The 20720-nt window shown below is 51.9% G+C and overlaps 1 protein-coding gene across 5 annotated transcripts in view; it reads left to right on the forward strand.

Moving 5' to 3' along the window:
• Positions 1-20720, forward strand: part of MRTFB (myocardin related transcription factor B) — a 177402-nt gene that overhangs the window by 149950 nt on the left and 6732 nt on the right. For all 5 annotated transcript variants that reach the window (XM_036225797.1, XM_016129788.2, XM_036225798.1 and 2 more), the window contains 7 exons: positions 1534-1781; positions 6980-7112; positions 7861-8904; positions 9969-10103; positions 12333-12491; positions 12744-12881; positions 20103-20163. In XM_036225797.1, the coding sequence (XP_036081690.1) occupies positions 1534-1781; positions 6980-7112; positions 7861-8904; positions 9969-10103; positions 12333-12491; positions 12744-12881; positions 20103-20163 (1918 nt within the window). The remainder of the gene's footprint in view (positions 1-1533; positions 1782-6979; positions 7113-7860; positions 8905-9968; positions 10104-12332; positions 12492-12743; positions 12882-20102; positions 20164-20720) is intronic.

A 20720-nucleotide genomic window follows, 5' to 3' on the forward strand; every position in this document is an offset into this window, starting at 1 on the left:
CGGCTGGGTCTTCTCATCATTACGTAACAGTTGCTGTCAAACCTCCTTAACCCAGACCCCATTCGTTGTCACGATCAGTTCAAAAAGACTAGAAACAAAATTTATTGTAACAAAATAAGCAGATGACAGAGAATTAATTAGTCTCGTGAGACTGCAGGAAGATTTTAGCAGGCAAGAATACATTCTGACATTGCGATGTATTTTAAGTGCCTGATAATTCAGGTGACTTCCAATTAGCAGACACGTTCATCATTCATTTATCAAGCAGACACTTACTGAGCACCTTCTGTGTGGCAGGCGCTGTCCTTGGTGCGAGGAGGAGTAGACAGCAGTGAGGAGAGCATCACAGAGACCCCGCCTTCATTAGGGGTGGGGGCAAACACGACAGAACGCAGGGGCCACCGCTGGTGAAGAGCAGAGCAAGGCCAGGGGTCGCTGGGAAGACGGGGGCGGGGGGCGGGGAGAGGGGGGGAGGTGAGGGGGGGAGCCGTGTCTGGTTTAAATGGAGTGCCGGGCCAAAGCAGCAGGTGGCGTTTGGCCAGAGATGCCGTGAGGAGTATTGGAAGTCACCAAACAAGGTGTGAGTGAGCAGAGGTGGCCATGGGGTCGGAAGGAGATGTTAACAGTGATGATGGCTGGTCTGTAGAATATGGTGACTTTTATTTTCTTCTTTTTTTTTGTTTATTTTTTTTTAATTTCTTAATTCTTCCAATATTAGCATATATAGTATAACACCAATAACTATATTTTAGTACTTCTCAGTCTTATGAAATATTTTACCAAAAGGAGCTTAGAAATAATTTCCTATACCTTACTGTTTTGTTTTGTTGATGAACTTTTTTTTTTCAGATTAAATTATAATATGAATACTAAAGAGTTGACAACTTATAAATGGAGGAGAACCAAGGAAAAAGCCATCTGAGTCTTAATCATAAGATGAGGTCTAACACACCCCCTTTCAAAATAAAATGCATTTTTGAAAAAGTTTAAAATTCCTGTTCACATTACTCAGTATTTTGTGTGTGTGTATTTTCTGTAGAACTATATAGCTGTATATTCTGCTTTATTCTCATTAGAAGTGTTTTCTATTTTTGTATATTCTCCATAGATTTTTTTAATGACTAAAAAATATTCCAATTGTAGTGAAATATACTTAATCTTTTTCTATTGCACATTTACTGCATGACCTCTTTTCACTAGGAGATAATCTGTGTTAGCACCTAGCCGTGTGTCTACACAGGAAACTCAAAACAAATGTTGGGTTCGAATAGATAGATAATGCTGAGCTCTGAGCAGCTCACCCTGTCTCGGGGGGAAGGCAGCAGGAGAAACGAGTTCTGAGGAGCAAGATTTCTTGGTCGGGGGGGCACGCAGGTGTTTTCCTGGCCGTCGAAATGCATTGAGTGTATCGCTTTCCAAAATGACTCTCCCAGCTTCGAAGGTGCGTCGCTTTTTCAAATCAGCGAGGCACAGTAGAACGGGCTGCACGCCGTAGCATCTCTTAAAATGTTGTTTCCTCTCTCTCGCAAACAGCAAAGCCATCCCAAGAATCCGAACGACAAGCACCGTAGCAAAAAGTGCAAAGACCCGAAACCCAGGGTGAAGAAGCTGAAGTACCACCAGTACATCCCCCCGGACCAGAAGGGCGGGAAGAGCGAGCCGCCCCTGGACTCCAACTACGCCCGCCTGCTGCAGCAGCAGCAGCTGTTCTTGCAGCTGCAGATCCTGAGCCAGCAGCAGCAGCACTACAACTACCAGGCCATCCTGCCCGCGCCGCTCAAGTACGGGCGGCCGGGGGCCCGGCGGGGGGCGGGCGGGGGGCGGGCCGGGGGCCTGGCGGGGGGCCTGGCGGAGGGGCGGCGGGGGGCGGGGTGGGGGGCCTGGGTGGGGGCTGGGGGGGCCTGGCGGGGGGCGGGAAGGGGGGCCGGCTGGGGGGGGCGGGGGGCCGGGGGGGGCGGGGGGGGGGGCGGGGCGGTGGGGGGGGGGGGCGGGGTGGGCCGGCGGGGGCGGTCGGGGGGGCACGTGGGGGGGCCTGGGCTGGGGCCTGGCGGGGGCGGGCCTGGGGGGGGCGGGGGGTCCGGGCGGGGGGGGGGGCCTGGGGGCGCGCCGGGGGCCTGGCGGGGGGGGGGCCGCCGGGGGCCTGGCGGGGGCGGGCGGGGGGGGGGGCGGGGGCCGGCGGGGGCGGGGCGGGCGGAGGCCTGGCGGGGGGCGCGCCGGGGGCTTTGGACGAGGAGCCGTTAGACACTGACCGTGGATGCTGTGGTTTATTTGTGCTCAGCGGTTATTGTCATTTTATTGTCATCAAAGCTTCTCACACAGTGGGCGAAGTCAACACAGTGACAGTAGCCTGCGTGCCAGTCCAGCTTTGGTCCTCCAGAATAGGTTCTGAACTTCTCAGGTTAGAAGTGACTTTTCACAGTTATTTACCCAGGACTGATTTGCCTTTTGTTTGCTTGAATAGTATTCAGGGCTGTGAGGAAGCATAAGAAGTGTAAGACCTGATGTACACAGTTTAAAAACAAGCTGTGAGCATGACGGCTGGAGTGGCCCAGCAAAGCTTTGTGAGAAAGGCGGGAAGGGCCCCTCCAGGCTGGGGGAGGCGGGGCGGGGGGCATCCAGGTACAGCGGAAGCAGAAGCAGTGCCTGCTTATCGGATGGTGAGACAAAAAATGGCCTGGTAAAGAATGAATCCGATTAATTTTTAAGAAAAGTGAAAGAACTGAGTAGAGCCACCGTCTGGGGAAACGGGCGGGGGGCGGCCCCTCACCTTGATGTGGCGGGGGTTTCAGAGGCTGCAGTGACGTAGAATCCACTCTCAGAACCGTCCGACCCCAGTACCGAGCAGGAAAACCGGTTAGAAGTTCTGCAGTGAAGCGGGTGCGAGAAGATGGAAGGGCGCTGATAACGGGGTGGGGGGGGGCACAGACGCTCCTAGGGACGTGCGGTCACGGGCCTGGCGACCAACAGCCGTGGGGAAGGAGCGTGTTTGCAGAGTTTGCGCCCCACTGGGCGGGACAGAGGGAGTGAGTGCTGACGGGTTCGGAGACTGAATTCACAGCAAGACCTCAGAGCTGATTTCGATGACGAGGGAGCGGCATCCTCGGTAAGCTTTTCTGGGACACAGACAGAAATGCAAAGCCCTTGTGCTTCATTTTGTTCACTTTCCGGGAGAAAGGGATGTTTACATTCAATTTGAGAAACTCTAGAAAAAGACCCAATCTCGTTACAAGGAAGAATTACTGCCTGTGAACAAGCCACTCCATTTCGGATCACAGGACCTGTGGGAACCCTACTCTGTGCCGTCCGTGTGGGTGACGCACCCTCCGCGCGGAGCCCCCGTTTCCCAGTAGGAAACAAGGCCCAGCGAAACCTTCCCTGTAAGAAGCACCTCCTCAGGTGCTAGTGATTATCATTCACTTTTATCCCAAGAACCAAATGTCTCAAGGAAAATGAGGCCGATTGGTCATTCAGACCTTACTGGGAAGCACTTAAGTCTAAAACATCAGGGCACAGGGATGAAGGAAGAATTTCTGTAGCATGTTCTTAGTTCAAGAGCAGGCCTGCCCGAGAGCGCTGTTGACGTTGGAAGGGGACCATGGGAGACCAGAGAAAACCGGAGCATCAGAGACAAAGGGCGGCTGCCGCACAGCTCCGCCCAGGGCCCGGGGCGACCCCGCTGCCGCGCCCGCCCTCCGCGTCTGCCCTCGGCGTCTGCGAGGACAGTAACCCGGCCGCGGCTCACGTTCGCCTGTCTCTGTGGAGCAGCGTGCCGAGCACTCCGCGTCATCCTCGTCCGCACAGCAACTCCGGGAGGACTGACGTCGCCGGCCCCGTTCCCTGGTGAGGGACCGTTAACCTGGGCCCATCCACGGGTTTTCGTGCTCCCCGTCTACAGAACAGTCTCTTCGTAATGGAAGAAGCTGGCCGTGTGGGGCCAGCTGAGGTGCAGGGCGTCCGTTCTGTGTTCTGCGTCTCTCCGTTAACGCCTCAGTGCCCCCTCCTCAAACAGTCCCGCCACCAGCGTGACCAAGCCACCCACCCAGGGAAAACATCACACAGAAGGTCCGGAAACGAAGAGGAGGAAAGATCACTCATTTTTGAGTATTATTTCAGCAAAGACTGCACATCAGTTCTGTTAAATTTCCAGGTCCTAAAAGTGGAGATGTTATTTTCTGACACACACTATTTTTAGCGATTTCCATTCCCAGAAACCCAGTGTGGACGTCCCAGCTGTGGGGGCTCCTGCGGGGGGAGAGCCTGGGGCCTCTCCATCTTTCTCCCCTTCTGCCTTCTCACCCACACAGCGGTCACATGTGTCAGCCACCCCCCCCCCTTTCTCTTGATTGGGGGTTGGGGGAATAGATCAATTATCTTTTGTTTTAAAGGCTATCTTAAACACTGTACTGTTTGTTAATCCTAGTAACACACAGTACCTAGGAATCACAACCAGAAAGACAGCATGAGTAACTAACTGAAATCATGCCTTCTCAAGGAGATGCTCTCACAGGGGAGCAAAGGCTGCTTGGGGGAAATATTGCACCTTTTATTTACTGAAGGACAGACCCACCTACAACACACAGATATGCAATATTATCTCTGGTATTAAACTTTCATAGGAAGAGTGATGAGGAAAAAATTGTCTAAAAAAGGCTCATAGGTGGGACAATAATGAATATAAGGTTGAGAAACTGATCTAAAAATGTTTTCATAATTCCAAAATAAGATTTAAAAGTTGAATTTTTAGCAAATGATACAGAAAATATTTGTCGCTTCATCCAAAGTTCAAGAAATTGCATTCCAAATACTTCAAGTATTTAACCTCAACAAAATTTAAGGCAGGTTTAAAAAGACCCGAATGTGAAGAGCCGGCTGGTGACAAGGCCAGAACTAGCTCCAGACCCCGGCTCGTGGAATCCATTTGCGAAGGCTCGGCGGCGCGGGCCTCGGCGGCGCGGGCCTCGGCGGCGCGGGCCTCGGCGGCGCGGGCCTCGGCGGCGCGGGCCTCGGCGGCCTGGGCCTCGGCGGCGCGGGCCTCGGCGGCGCGGGCCTCGGCGGCGCGGGCCTCGGCGGCCTGGGCCTCGGCGGCGCGGGCCTCGGCGGCGCGGGCCTCGGCGGCGCGGGCCTCGGCGGCCTGGGCCTCGGCGGCCTGGGCCTCGGCGGCGTCGCCGCAGCCCCCGTCTCAGTGCGGGGCCCAGAGCCTGTGCGGTTCCGCACCATGGCGCACGTGACGTGACGGTAACGTCTGAGGCTGCGGTGGGCATCCTGTCCCCTTCTGTAGCAGGTATCCACCGCCAGGAGGAGGTGCCGTTTTTGCAGGAGCGTCTCAGCCAGAAGTAGTCGGGGGACCGGGTTTGACATGGGAAGGGAGTCAGGGAAAGTGACTCGGAAGAACCTACGTTTAGGACTTGACAACCAGGTCTCCGACATTTTTGTTCCTAACCTTTTTTAAGCGAGGTATAACTTATGGGCATCGAAGACCATGCTGATGCCTAAGCAGGGCACGCCCTCTGACCCCCACCCGGACCAGGAAGTGGAGCGTCATCGGTGCCCCTGGGAGGCCCCGTTACGCCCCGTCGGCGGCCGTCCTGACTTCTGCCCTGCAGCTTGCTTTGCCCGCTGTCGAACATCACACAGATGCCGCCATGCAGCACACGCGTGTGCCTGGCGTCCTTCGCTCAGCGTCGGGTTGTGTGTGAGACGCGTCTTTAGTGCTGCAGACGGCAGCCAGTGACGTTCGTGGTGCTGTCTAGTCTGTACTTTGTCCAGCCAACGTGCTCAGTAGATGGCCGGGTTGCTTTCCGTTGGGGCTGTGCAGGAGCCGTGGTGAATGTTCCAGCCGGCACCTTTAGGCCGACGCGCGTCTGCCTTTGGCAGGTGTAGAGTCAGAGGGTGAGCATGGGCTTTCGCTCGGTAGGTGCTGTGAAGCAGCTCTGCAAAGTGGCTGTGCCCCTTCGCACTTCTGCCAGCCACGTCTGAGGGCTGGGGCCGCCCCGGCCCTCGGCGGCGTCCGCCTCGCTGGGCAGGGCGGCGGCCCGTCGGGGTACACAGAGCCGTTTGGTGGTGCTCGTCGTCATCATCTCCTTGCACGTGTTGAGGTTGAGCACCTGTTCAGGTGTTTATTGACCGTTTGGATGTACCTTCTCATGCTGTGCTTCTTCAAGATTTTCTCATTGTTCCATTGGCTTTCCTGTATTTTTCTTACTGATTCGAAAGACTTCTTTGTATATGATAGATAAGAGGCCTCTGTCAGAAAAGGGCATTGCAGATGTTTCTCCTGTGGCTTGACTTTTCACCCTCTTGGCGGTATCCCTGTTAGTTAGTGCCTTTTGTGTCCTGTCTAAGAAATCTTTGCCTGTCCAAAGGCCATGAAGACAGTATCTTAAGCTTTCTTCTGAAAACCGCATCGTTTTTAAAATTCGCCTGCAGGTCTCTGAGGTGATGCGAGGTAGGTGTAGCGGTCAGTTTTCTGTATGCAGCCCGGCCGGGCCCGGTGCCGCGTTAACTAACAGGAGAACCACCCTCTCACTCCTGCAGTGCGTCACCTCGGTGGTAACTCAAGGGCCCACGTACGGGGTCGGGGTGGGGGGTTCTGGATCCTCCGAGCTCTCCCGTTGGTCTGCGCTTCCGTCCTGGCTCCACATCACCCCATCTTAATAACCGGCTTCGTCACAAGCATTGCCGTTGGCTGGGCGGACTCTCCCGGCCTTGTTTCCTTCTTCAGGGGTGCCCTGGGCATCCCCAATTTGTCGCATTTCCATGTCAAGCTTAGTCGCCTTCTCAATGGCTGCCCAGCAGGCAAGCACACAGAGCCTGCAGGGGTTTTTACTGGCATCTAATTTGATTGACATCTTTGCCGTATCTACTCTTCCAATCCGTGGTATTTTCTTCTCCATAACTTAACTGTTAGATTTTTAGCAGAAGCAAAGTCAAATCCAGAAATTATTTTGTTGTAAAGTCTAACTTTCTTTTTCTTTCGAAGGCCACTCAATGACAAAAATAACAACAGTGGGAATTCCGCTTTGAACAATACCACACCTAACACTCCACGACAGAACACGTCTACTCCTGTGAGAAAGCCAGGACCTCTGCCTTCCAGCTTGGATGACTTAAAGGTGATAATTCTGAGTAGAGTTTATTCAGCCATAAGTACCTCAGAAATGTAAGTGATTTGCCAGGCGTGTCTCACAGATGAAGGTGGTTACCAGTATGATAACACACATGGAGGTATTTCCTTTTATGCCTGTTGTCTCTTTTCAAATGCCCCGTAGTAACTCCATGTACTGAGCACGCACCCTGGGCCGGCCCATGCCAGTTCTGACTCCAGAGGCAGATTTTTTTCTTCCCTGTTCATTGCCACGTTTGGGAGAAGCAGGATACAAACAGTTTAGAACATGACCCTCAAGGCCAGCCTGTCTGGGTTCCTTCCCCAGGTCTGCCTTCCATTACCTGACGTAGGGATCCAACCTCTTTCTGCCTCCATCTCCTCATCTGTAAAACAGGAATAGTTCGTACACCTCATGTGAAGATTAATGGAAAGAATACAGTACTTCCGGCAGTGTCTGGCTCATAGTAATTACTCAATAAATGTAGTTGTCGTCGTCATTTCCGGTAGCAAGTCTTTTCTTTGACATAACAGGAATTACCCTCTGAAAACCCTTGTGTTGTTATCACTAGCCTTTCACGTTCTCAAGGTCTGTAGTTGTGTGTGTCTGTGTGTCAAAGAAACTGTCCCATGGCAGACGTGCAATAATATGGAAGTCGTGGGCAGATCTAGGCTCCTTTTTCTGTCGCAAGCGTCCTGTTGACTGGTCAGAAAGTTAAAATACCAGGAGAAAAGAGCTGATGCGTTTGTACTTCTAGGTGTCAGAACTGAAGACAGAACTGAAGTTGAGGGGTCTCCCGGTGTCAGGCACCAAACCGAACCTCATCGAGCGCCTGAAGCCCTTCCAGGAAATGAACAGCGGCGGCGGCGCTGCCGACGGCATCGTGGCCGTGTCCGCATCCGCCGCGGTCGCCAGCGGCCCGGAAGTCGCCATGGCGCTGCCGGTTACCACGCTGCATAACTCTGTGGCGAGCTCAGCCCCCGCTTTCAAGGCAGAATTGCCACCCGCTGGGACGAGCAGCGGCGCCCACGCCGACAACGGGACTTCGCCCCTGCCGATCTCGCCGTCGCCCTCCGAACAGTCCAGTCTCAGTGCCGAGGACACAAACATGGCGGACACGTTCACCGAGATCATGACCATGATGTCCCCTTCTCAGTTCCCATGCTCGTCTCCTCTGCGAGTGCCGAGTAACGGGGACAGCCTGAGCCCCAGCGGCAGCATGCTGCCCAGCCTGGAGCTGGACGCCGCCGAGAAGGACCGCAAGCTGCAGGAGAAGGAGAAGCAGATCGAGGAGCTGAAGAGGAGACTGGAACAGGAGCAGAAGCTCGTGGAGGTTCTCAAGATGCAGCTGGAGGCGGAGAAGCGAGGGCAGCAGCAGCCGCGGCCGCGGGAGCCCCAGCCCGGCGCCCCGGCCGAGCCCGGCGCCGAGGCAGAGCGGCAGCGCGGCGTGGCTGGCGCCGTCAAGGACGAGGGCGCGCTGGCCGACTGCTCCGGCGCCCGGCAGCCCGGCCCGGGGGCCGGCCCCGCTGCAGGCCAGGCCGTCTCGGCGGGCGGCCAGAGCCTGGTAGCCAAGCAGGCCGTGGTGATCAAGCAGGAGGTGCCTGTGCCCGTGCCCATGCCCGAGCCGCAGGGCGGCGTCCCGCAGTTCTACGTGAGCTCCCAGGGGCAGCCGCCGCCCGCCGTGGTCGCTCAGCCGCAGGCTCTGCTGACCACGCAGACGGCCCAGCTGCTGCTCCCGGTGTCCATCCAGGGTCCCAGCGTCGCCTCGGTGCAGCTCCCCGTGGGCGGCCTCCAGCTCCAGGTGCGAGGGTGTGGCCAGCCGCTCGGCCGTGTGGCTGGCGTGGCCTGGGAGCGGCCCCTCCCGCTTCGCAGTGGCGGGGGGGGGGGGGCGGGCAGTGAGGGCGCGGGGGCTTCAAACGTGAGAACAGCACTGTCTTTGTGCAGTGCAAGCAAAGGGTGCTTTTTGATCGGTCATCTTTTTACTTCTGATTGACGCAGTATCATACACGTGGACCTTTTTAAATGTGACGTCATCGTAACGATAACAGCCCCTGGCACCGAGTACTTTTTATGCACAAGGCACAGCATCAGGCACTTTAAGTGGCTTCATTTAACCCTCCTTCCCCCTAACGAGGCTGGTGACAAAGCCCACTTCCAGGTGAGAGGACGGCCTGGGGACAGAGCTGGCCTCCCACCAGGGCTCCGCCTCCCGCGTGCAGCTCGTCACAGGCCCGCTGGCGTGCAGGTGCCTGGCAGGGGAAGGCGAGGGCGCTGCTGGCGGAGAGGCTGCTGGCGGCACCTGTTAGGCCCACGTGACCTTCAGTTTTTATCTGACGTGGTTCTGAATGGTTTTAACTCAGGGGGGCCACAGTGAGCAGAAACCCTGCGGAGCAGTGCTGCTCAGCCCTGACTGCCAGGGGGTCGGGGCGTGGCCAGAGGCCTGGTTCTTCTTTAGTGTCTGAAATGGAAAGTCTGCTCTGTAATATTTCTAAACTCTTTTCCGTCCGGACCTTCCACTAGACAATGTTCTAGGAATAAGCTACGTTTTGTTCTGGGCATGTGCGTGCCCGACACACGGCCAGCCCCCCGTGATCACGTGCGCAGACGGCCGCGTGAAGGCAGGGTTTGGACAGCTAAGCCTCCCAAATGCCCTCGCTGACGCTGTCATAACACCTGCCATGTAGACCTGCTACAGGTTTATTTCAGTTTTCTATTTTCACAAAATTTTCAAATGAAAATGTTAGCCTCTAAGGAACAAACAGTAAGATCGTGACAATAACTGGTCTGGTGTTTAACTCTGGTTTTGAATTGTTAAGGCTTAAATGTAGGTGCCGATGAGTTTATCTATCTGTTCTTGCCTCCTAGACTCCAGCACAAGCAGGAATCCAGACTCAGCCACAGATCGCGGCGGCGGCCTTGTCCTCGGGCCTGGCCCAGGCCGTTCCTCAGAAGCAAGGCCCTTTCGTGCCGCAGGTGCTCGGTCAGCCACAGGTCAGAAAGGTCAGTGACTGCTAGCGAGGGACGGACTGCTGCCAGCACGTCCTCCCCTCCGCTCGGCCACCAGGCCCCGTCCTCGTCTGTGATCTGTCCCCTGCAGAGCGTCCAGTTACTTGGGAAAGAGAAGGAGTTCTTTACTACTGAAAGATAGCTCGTCTTAACAGTTAAACCCCTTTTCCAAGTAAAATTTTCAAATGTATCTTTTTAATCCTTATCTGTAGAATTCCTAGGTTTTAAAATAGCTTTCAAATGCATAATTTTCTGAAAAAAAAAAAAAATAGTGCAGTTGCCTAGGAAAAACTATTTGAAGATGAAAAAAGGTACTTTCCGGGGCTGGTGACCCGGGCCCCCGCCTCCGTCCCGGCGGGCCCGACGCGCAGTTCCCGCTCTTTCTCTGGGCGTCAGTTTCACCTTTACAAGGATGGTGTCTGCGGCTCAGTTCCCTCCAGCAGGTTCCCACCCAACAGCTGAGATGTAAAGTTGCCTCAAAAGTTACCCAGTTTCCCATTTATCCAGCAGGTGGAGCTGTGCGCACATCTCTATACCAGAAAAATCTTAAGGCCTCGAAATAGGTCTTAACATTTTAAACCTTGAGAGTCGTTAGTCTCAGAGTTTGTTAGTCTCAGAGTTTTAGCTCCAACATAAAAATACCCAGGTGATAGAGTGTGCCCACCTCCCCAGTCAGCGGTCACCTCCACACACACGCTTTTGGACTCCTGAGATGCAGGGAGCAAGGAGTTCTAGTTGCAGATTACTTAGTTTGGGCTCAAAATAACACTTCACTGTAGTGATAAGCTTAGCGAATGTTTAAGTGTTAAGAGAGTTTTCTTTGTTGTAGGAAGATGAGAGAAAAACAATATATAGGCAGGATAAATAAGGGCTTATTTACTAAGTCTCAAAATATTAGAATTAGGAATCAGTAATTCCACTTTACAAGAAGAATTTTTTTTTTTTTTATGAAACATAAATTCAGCTTTTCAGAGGAGTAAAGTTACAGGACTCCTTGCCCAGACCTACACTGTTCAGAGATATAAACACATACACAGACACATATGTACTTTCATGCTTAAAAAATACTTATGTATATTTATAAGAATATATGGGTAAGTTTTTCCTTTCAGGATGCTAGTGCCATAAAGTATACTAAATATTTTCATAAACCGGTGCTGCGAAGTAGTTGCAATATCAGCACTATGGCCATACATCTGTAAAAGGCCCTGAAACCTTTGGCTCTTAATGGCGGCTAAACAAAACACTGTAGTTCCATAGGAAGAAATTCTCACCTCTGCCTGACAGCAGAAGACAGCTGCTCAGGAGAGGGCGGAGTTTAAATGAGGCCTTGCAAGGGTTTCAGAAGTTTTCACGAAACTAGACAGTTGAGTGTGGCCACAGCAGGTATAGCCTTTCGGGTGGGATGAAAAAGAGGCCAAGTAGTCGGAAGGTCTACACACCAGCCACAGGTTAGATTTTGCCCCAAGGACAGCGGAGCCAGTGAGTGGGAGGGCTCCGTCAGGTGTGTGTCAGCTCGGGGTGGAGGGTCGACAGGCAGGATTCCAGGGACAGACACCAGGGACCCGGATCAGGACGGAGAACAGGGCGATTCAAGAGCATTTCAGAGTGTGAGCGCCGAGAAGGCAGCTAGCCCGATGGCTCCACTTACTAAAGTTAAAAAAAATGAAGGCAAAGCCAGGGATTACTTTCCCTTGGAGGCGGGGGGCAGAGGGAAGGCAGGGGAAAGTGTATTTTGGAATATACTAAATTTGAGACGTCCCAAATTTGTTTGTAAACGTTTAAATCTGGCTTTGGTACTTGGGAGCAGGGCCGGTTAGGATTTCGTGACCATGGAAGCCAGGAGCGTGGCCCAGGTCACTCGAGTGAGGAATCTAAGGGACTCCGCTGTCCTTCACCGGGAAAGTTATACTCCATCCACACCGCCACCAAGGCCTCTGAGTAAAGGGGCTGCTGATGCCTGGAAAGCGGGGTGGCAGCCCACGGACCGGACCGTGGGCCGCATCCGGCCCCGCCTGTGTTTGTAGGTGGAGTTCTCCTGGGTCCCATTCACTGGTGTGTTGTCCAGCGCCACCTGCAGTGGTGAGCTGTCAACCCAGAGACCGTGGACCCGAATGATATACGCTGTAGCGTTTTGCAGAAAATGTTTGCCGACCCGTTTTAAAACATGGTTTTATTAGGAAAAGTGAAAGAAACTGATGGGAAAATGCTCATGCATTACAGGTTTTCGCCAACTCGGCACCCAGTTCAGCTCTTCCGTACCAGAGACTGCCCGCCCCAGCCGTCCAGCGGACCTTCATTAGCAAGACGCCAGGCGGCGTCCCCCAGCCCCGAAGCGCGCCCCTCCCTTCCCTGCAGAACGGACCGGACCCCCCCAGCAAGGTAATCCCCGGGGAGCAGGCAGAATGCTCCAAAGCCCAGAGCTTTAGGCGTGGAGTGATCGAGGACCGGGATTCCTGGGAGAAGTAGCTGGAAACAGCGACGGCCGATGGCCGTGGTCAAGGGGCAGCTTAGCTGGCGGCCCTTCCCCCGCGCACTGGGCCACCCCGATTTGGTGGCCGGCACGGTAGGACGGAACAGCGGAGCGGAGCCCAGCGAGCGAGGACGCTAACTGTGCTCCTCTGTTTGCCACAGCCCAGTTCGCCCCCCGCGCCCCAGCAGTTTGTCATCCAGCACTCTCTGTTTGGGAGCCCCGTCCCCAAGACGAAAGACCCTCCCCGCTACGAGGAGGCCATCAAGCAGACGCGAAGCGCCCAGCCCTCCTGTCCAGAGGTAAGTGAGGCCGGTGCCTCTGTCTCGTGTGTTGAGTAGAACCCTTTTCTAAGAGGGACCTGCCGCAACAAACACGAGCCTCGTTTGCATAAAATCAGAAAACGCTTTTATTACAGACTCTAGCCGTTCTGTAACCTCCAATTAGAAATCCAGGTTTGTCTTTTAGCTTTTCCTTTGGATCCACGGGTGAATCGAAATAGTTCCCCGTCAGTTTGTTCTTTTAGACGTGTCATTGTACAGGTCCCTCTTTTTTTCCTATGTCAAATCTTCCTCTTAAGCGAAACTGACAACCTGATGGTTACAGAAAATGTAAGCAAATCTCAGCTCTGACCGTGCGCCCCGAGTTCTCATGGGCTGAGGGTGAAGGTGTGTCTGCGGTTCCCTTCGGGGGACCTGCTGCCTTGCTCCCGAAGAGCTAGCTGCTGACACGTTGCTGAACATTTGTTTTGCCCATTCTAGTTTCTTGGAAAACTTTTGTAAAACTTATTTCCTAATTACAAAAATGTGTGTGAATTTGGAAATCTCTTTATACAAGTAGAAAAAATCACCAATGATCCCACCACCCAGGACCCTCTATTAACATTCTGCTGTATATAATCCCATTTTTATGTCCTAGAATTTTTAAAAATACATTTGGGCACATATTGTTTCATAACTCAGTTTGTGAGTTTACTGAATGAACAGGCCACATACAGTGCCCATTTGTAGCTGTTTATTGAACGTGTACACATTTAATTCCCACCCCTTCAGTCCCTCACCTTTGGTGACCATCAGCTTGTTCTCTGTTTCTGTTTTATTTAAAATTTCACACATAATTGAAATCCCACAGGATTTGATTTCTGAGTGGGAAGAGAACTTGCACAGAGAACACCTGATGGCCAGGAAGCAAAATGCTCCCGAAACGGTATTTTTTATTTTTCAATTACACGTGACGTTATTATATTGCTTTCAGGTGTGCAAAATATAGGTTACCCGTTCATGTAACTCACAAAGTGACCACCCCGAGATTGGCAGGTTTGCAGCTTACGTTATACATTATACATTCGAGTCAAGAATGAGGGGGAGACGGGGTCACACGGGAGGCGGGTCGGGGACTCGTACCTCTTGCGTCGGCCACACGGGTCGGTACCAGTTCACGTCACAGCACGGAGCAGGTGTGGGGACGACGACGGGTCTGTGGTCTCGTCCGAGAGTCGTGTCTTCGAGGAGCCAGAACAGAAAACTGACACGTGGTCTTTAGTGCAGCGGACGGGGTCGGGGCTCACGCCCGGCAAGCGCCGACCTCTGCTGCCGGCCTGGGCCGTGGCGGCTGCCTCGGGTCTGCTCAGACTCCTGCGTGGCTTGCAGCCTCTGAGGGCGTCAGGCCTGCCATGTGGTCCCCCATGCTTGTCAGTTTTAGCGCATAACCCCCTTTCTGTTCAAAAGAAAGAAGGGAGAGAAGAGGAGAGTCTTAAGAGTCTGTGTCGTTTGTTAGCCAATACATCAGGAGTTTAGGATCCAGAGCCAAGACTGGATAAGGCACAGGTCGAGCTTCAGGGAAGGCAGCAGCGTCTCCTTGGGAAGTGCAGGCTGTCCAATCGCCGGCGTCCGCGGGAGGGGGCTTGTGTCCTCACCAGCGTTGCTCTGCTCCCCATCACCGCACGGTGCAGCCGTCAGGAGACAGGTCGGCCTGGTTAGCCTCGGCCTTCTGTAAAAAGAAAGGCCCTGGTCACTGTGCGTGACAGAGACACGGCTGCCTGTAGTGAGATGCCACACTGGGCTTGTGCAGCCAGCACCCAGGGGTTTACTGCGGTGTCCCCGTCGGTGTCTCGGGGTGTGTGCACTAGGCACTGTCGCCTGCAGCCATGTCTTATCCTGTCCCCTCTCACGAACCGTGCAGCTCCCAGTCCCTGACGAGTTCCTAAAAGGGAGACCAGGGAAAGGGGTAGTGGCACGGGCTGAGCCACGTGGCCTGAGCTCGTTCCTTCGTCTTTGACGTGTGTGACGTCACCTACCAGGCGGGCTGGCTGCGAGCATCGGTGCACTGTAAAACATGCCGCGTCGAGCAGCTTCAGTCACCAAATAGAGGGTAGGTGTGCTGTCATGGTGATGACCATTCCGGAAATACACGAAGAGGTAACCAGCATCCTCAAACTGACACGGCTAGCGCTAGTTCTAAGAAAACATAAATGAGATGAAACTTGGCCGCTGAAAATGGGCAGGGTTTGGCGGGGGTTGGGGAGCGAGTCTGGAGTTTTTCATTTGCATTCTGACAGTGTAGCAAATGCTTTCTTGGAAGGGCGGGGGCAAGGATCAGCCGCTTAGCATGTCCAGTTCCTTCTATCATCATGTGCAAAGTGGGGATGGTAATGGCCACCTCTCTGGGCTCTACTGGGGAGCTCAGAAGAGGTGAGTGTTTTGATGCATTACGTGACGTTGTATTCCAGAGCTGACTGTGCCCGGAGTACTTTGAGCCCCCTTTCCCCTTCGCTGACCTCGTGTTACCGTGGTTTTTCCTGGCACACTACGTGAAATCCATTAGCCTCCTGTCACAGCCTGGCAGCTACTGGCTTTCCCCAGGATGTTCTTACCACCCCTCCACCCCAACCCAACTACAGGTAAAGGTGTGCCACCTGGCTGCTAGGCATGCAAAACTAATCAAATTGAGGTCTTAATAGCGGATTAAATCCTCCTTCCAAATGCAATACAAATTTGTTTACAGTGACGTAAAACAGTAATTGTAGGCCGTGGTTCTTGGCCTTTTGTGCATGAAAATGAGAGAACTTTTTTAAAACACATATTCCTGAATACCCCATCCTAATTACCGGGGTCCAGGAATCGTCATTGTTAACAGATTTTCCATGTAACACTACGAGCAGGACATCAGTGTAAAGGCAGGACGGTCCGTAGAGTTGGGGAGAACACTCGGGTCACAGACCAGGAAGCTGCCGGGCGCCCCCAGGGGCAAACCCGCACAGCCCGGCACCCGGCTGCGTCTGGCCCACTTCCCCTCCACGGCGCATGGACCGCAGGCTGAAACCCTCCTAAAGCGAATCTGGGTCTCCAGGTGCCTCACCGCGGCCACCCGTCTTCTCTTCACCCAGTCTGTGTCCTCGACAGACGCTCCGTACTGGTCGCTGCCCCTCTCATGGCTCTTGAGAGTCTGTCTCTCACCCGCCTCCCCTGGGCACATCTAATGTCTGCTGCAGGTGCCCCCTGTGCCGGCAGACTTACCCCGAGACCTTCCCGGCGAAGCTCGGGCCGCGCTGGCGTCTCACAGCGCTCCGCGCCGCAGCGAGATGGGCTCACGGGTCCGCAGAGCTTTCCCTCCGTCAGACTGCGAATTCCTGGAAGATACTGATGACATTTATTTCTGGACCCCCAGCACCTCACGGACATGTGGCTCTACCTCAGATGGTCTGTGCTCACCATCTCACCTCTTCCTTCCTCAAGGGAAGCCACCAAAACTCACTCACCTCCTCTCCTTTCCTACCCAGGAGCGCACTAAACCCCGGAGGTCAAAATCAAGGGTGAAGTGCTGGGGGCGAAAAGCACAGGCGTGACTATGTTCAGACGTTTTATCACTATCCACTGGGCTGCTGGGAGCAATAAGAAGGCCGAAGCTTTCTTATCAAAAGATTTCCGCCAGCTCTGCCAGCACCAAGCAGCGTCTAAAAAGTTAGCACAGGAAATCACAGATGTCAAAAATGGATCATGCCTGCCGGAAAAGGGAAGTAAAAAACTCCATTTCCTTTCACCTTTAAGTAAAATTAGTGATCAGCTCTAGAGGAAGACTCTACCCCCAGGTGGCGCTATTTATTCATGTGCTTGTAGGTGAGAGGCCAACTGCTTCCCCCACTCCCTGTCCCTGGGGGGACCCTAAGTCTCTTAATATGCTGTTATGACTACTGGCAACGTACCGCAGCCGTCTCCCCGGATGTAAACAGATCACTTCAGGACCTCGGGGGAAGAATCCGTGGCTGTGATTCAGTGGTGCTAACGAGACCAGACAGTATGCTCCCATCGGAGAGAGGCTGAAACCCAAATTCCGTCCTGTGCATGCCTTTTCTTGCAGACACTCTATAAATTACTTGCAAATATGATTGTCAAAGCCCCATGCTCAAGGATGAATGTCTGGCCTACAATTTTTAGGTCGCTTTCGATTTCTGGCTTGTGTTTGATGGGATGGGCCAAATGCACAGTCCATACTGGTCCACAGACAGGAACGCCCTCATGTATGAATGATGGGAAATGGGTGCCAAGACGTCTTATTACAACAGTTTGGTATGTGCTTTTCACCCACACTTGGCTACAACGTGGTGAGCATGGACAGATGCGCCTCAGGAATAAAGACGTCTACCTGGCTTGGACCTGACCTCGATGGCCAGATGCTCATAGAACCTTGTGAACCACCCAAGCTTCTTGCATGTCAGGAGCTGAAAGAGACGACTTTCCTTGTCAGCTTTCAGGCATCTCTGCTGGGACCCTGACTAATGCAAGAATGGGTTTTCCTCGGTGTTTTGGCCCTTCAGCGCCTCTCCCTACTGACAGGACGCCTTCCATAAGCCCGTGTGCAGCTTGTCTCCCTGGGCCCCTGAGAAGCTGAGTCCAGGACCTCCGTGTTCAGACGGACGGACACGTCCGCATGTGATGAGAGACAGAAGCATCATCCGTGGTGCGCCCAGTGGATAAGGGATGCAGACTCGACACTTTAGACTTTGGTTATAAAATTACATTTCACTTGTTTAGTTCCTTTTAAATAAGTTGATAGTTTTCATAATTTTTTTTCTGCTGGTGGTTTAAATTTCCCTCTGCATATCTAAAACTCACCTCTGGCTAAGTGAGTATCTGTCCCTCAACTGACAGGACTCCTCAGTAATAGAGATACCTGGAATGCATGTAATGCATGTTCTAGGATCACTGGACAGAGAATAGCCATTGCAGTATTAGCCGTGGACTGATTATCAGTACACACATAATAAAAAATGCAACGTATACTTCCAGTCCAGTTGGCAGAATAAACACTGTGCTCGCCGCCTCCCATGATTTCATTAAAATTACAACTAAATTATAGAGCGATCCACCTGCAGAACCACATGACTAACTGAACAGAAGTCCTATAACTAAGGATATACAGAAGAAACCACACTGAGGCTGCTATGGTAGGAGGGGCAGAGATACAAAACAAGCTGGTCCCTCACCCCCTGTGTGGTGGTTGAGAATCTGGAAGGATCCTTGACTGCAGAGGTTCCCCCTGAGGAATGAGGGGGTCCCAGACAAACACTGGGCACCATAGCCCGGGGTGCTGGTGCCAGGAAGAGGCTTCCCCACAACATTGGGACAGAAGCATGGTACTAGCCTGAAAACAGACACATAGATCAATGGAACAGAATACGGCTCCCAGAAATAAACCCAGGCCTACGTGGTCAATCTGTAGCAAAAGAGGCAAAAATACACAGTGGGGTCAAGTAGTCTCTTCAATAAACAGTGCTGGGAAAACTGAACAGTTAAATGAAACTAAGCCACTTTCTTACATCACATACAGGAATAAACTCAAAATGGGTTTAAAGACTTAAATGTAAGGCCCAGGACCATAAAGCTCCTAGAAGAAAACAACATCACTCTTAGTAATATTTCTTAGGCTTTGTCTCCTTGAACTAGAAAACAAAACAAACAAAAAAAAGAGACTACATCAAATCAAAATATTTTTGCATAGCAAAGGAAACCATCAACAAAATGAAAAAAAAACCTACTGAAAGAGTAAATAGTCTCCAGTAATATGTCTGATAAGGGGTTAATATCCAAAATATAGAAAGAACTCATATAACTCAACACCAAAAATAATCCAATTAAAAAATGGGCAGAGGACCTGAATACACATTTCTCCTCGGAGGATATACAGAGGGCCAGCAGACGTGAAAAGATGCTCCCCGTCACTAATCATCAGGGAAATGCGAATGAAAACCACAGTGAGAAATCACCTCACACCTGTCAGAAGGGCTCTCATCAATACATCAAAGAACAGGTGTCGGCAAGGATGTAGAGAAAAGGGACCCCTCGTGCACTGCTGGTGAGACTATGAATTGGTATAGCCACGAAGGAAACAGTATGGAGATTCCTCAAAAAATTAAAAATAGGCCTAGCAAATGACCCAGCAATTCCACTTCTGGGTATTTATCTGAAAAAAAAAAAAAAATCCAAATCCAAAAACACTGATTTGAAAAGATATACGTACCCCTGTGTTCAGTGCAGCACTATTTACAATAGCCAAGACATGGAAGCAACCTAAGTGTCCATCAGCAGATCAATGGATAAAGTAGTAGTACATACAATGGAGTATTACTCAGCCATAAAAAAGAATGAATCTTGCCTTTTGAGGCAAAGTGGTTGGACCTAAAGTGAAATAAGTCAGACAAAGACAAAAACCATATCTTTTCACTTACATGTAGAATCTAAAAAGCAAAATAAACGAACAAACTAATAGATGCAGAGAACAAAGTGACGGTTGCCAGATGGGAGGGGAGCTGGAGGACGGGTGAGAAAGGGGGAAGGGATGAAGAAGTAGGAACTGCCAGATGCGAAGGCCGTCACGGGGCGTGGGGTACAGCATAGGGAACATAGTCAGTAATACCGTAGTAACTACGTATGGTGTCGGGGGCGATCACTCCGTAGATTACATAAGTGTCTAATCACGGTTGCACACCTGAAACTAATGTCAAGTGTAATTGAAAAACAAATTTTTAAATACAGCCGATTCTGTATTTACCCAAGAGAAAAGAAAGTGTATGTCTATACAAAGATGTATACACTAATGTTTACAACAACTATATTCACAGTAGCCAAAAACTAGAAACGACCCAAACTGGTATTTTCTTACAAGGGAAAACTCTCAGCAACAAAAAGGAATTAACTATTCCTAAGGTGTATACTATACAACATGGATAAATCTCAAAATTGTGTTGAGTAAAAGAAGCCACTACCACCGCCCCCCAGAAAAGCACATGCTGTATGGAATTTATGTAAACCTTTGGAAAACAAGCTAGTCTTCCGTGGAAGCGAGCAACGCAGCAGGTCGCCGGGGTGAGGGCAGTTGTATCCCAAAGGAGAGTGCGGGGACCAGGGGCCACGGCCGCCTTCTGAGTGCGTTCATGTCGACGCTTGGAACGAAACCGCACACGTCAGGTGCGCACGGGCGCGCGGCCGGAGCCCCCGTGCCCGCCCCTCACCCTCCCTCTGTCGCAGGTGCCCAGCGCGCACAGCCAGCAGATGGACGACCTCTTCGACATCCTCATTAAGAGCGGAGGTAGGTTGAACGCCAGCCCCACCCGGCCCCTCGCCTCTTAGCACGGGTTTATGACGGTTTTCTAGTCCTAACTGAGTTTACTGTTCTAAAACCTGTTAAATTCAGGCCATTGAAACAACTTACTTATAAGCGAAGGAAAAGCCATTGTTTCCGGTTAAAATTGTAAGATAATGTTAGGTTTACCCATGGATACGTACTTGCTGAAAAACATAATCATCTCAAAATAGCCAAGTAGAATTAGAATTAAATTTCACATTGAAAAACTTGAAAACTTGTTGCACATGCTCCGTATCGGTCCTGAGATGGCGTAAAAAACATCGCAGCTCGTGTTATTTTCCTAACAGCCGAGCTGCCCAGCTTGGGTTCTGGTGATCTTATTAATATTCAAAGCAAGTCCAAAGCACTTTCTACGTATAATTAAAAATCTTATTTTACAAGGGATAAAGGGATATAAACCACAAAAAAAATCAACCATGTGCCCCTCAGCTTACATATCTTTAAAAATAAGTATAAAATCAGTATTTTAAAAATTCAAATGCTATTTTGGAATATTTTAA

Source organism: Rousettus aegyptiacus, unplaced genomic scaffold, assembly GCF_014176215.1.
Source record: "Rousettus aegyptiacus isolate mRouAeg1 unplaced genomic scaffold, mRouAeg1.p scaffold_m13_p_8, whole genome shotgun sequence".
NCBI classification, from domain to species: Eukaryota; Metazoa; Chordata; class Mammalia; order Chiroptera; family Pteropodidae; genus Rousettus; species Rousettus aegyptiacus.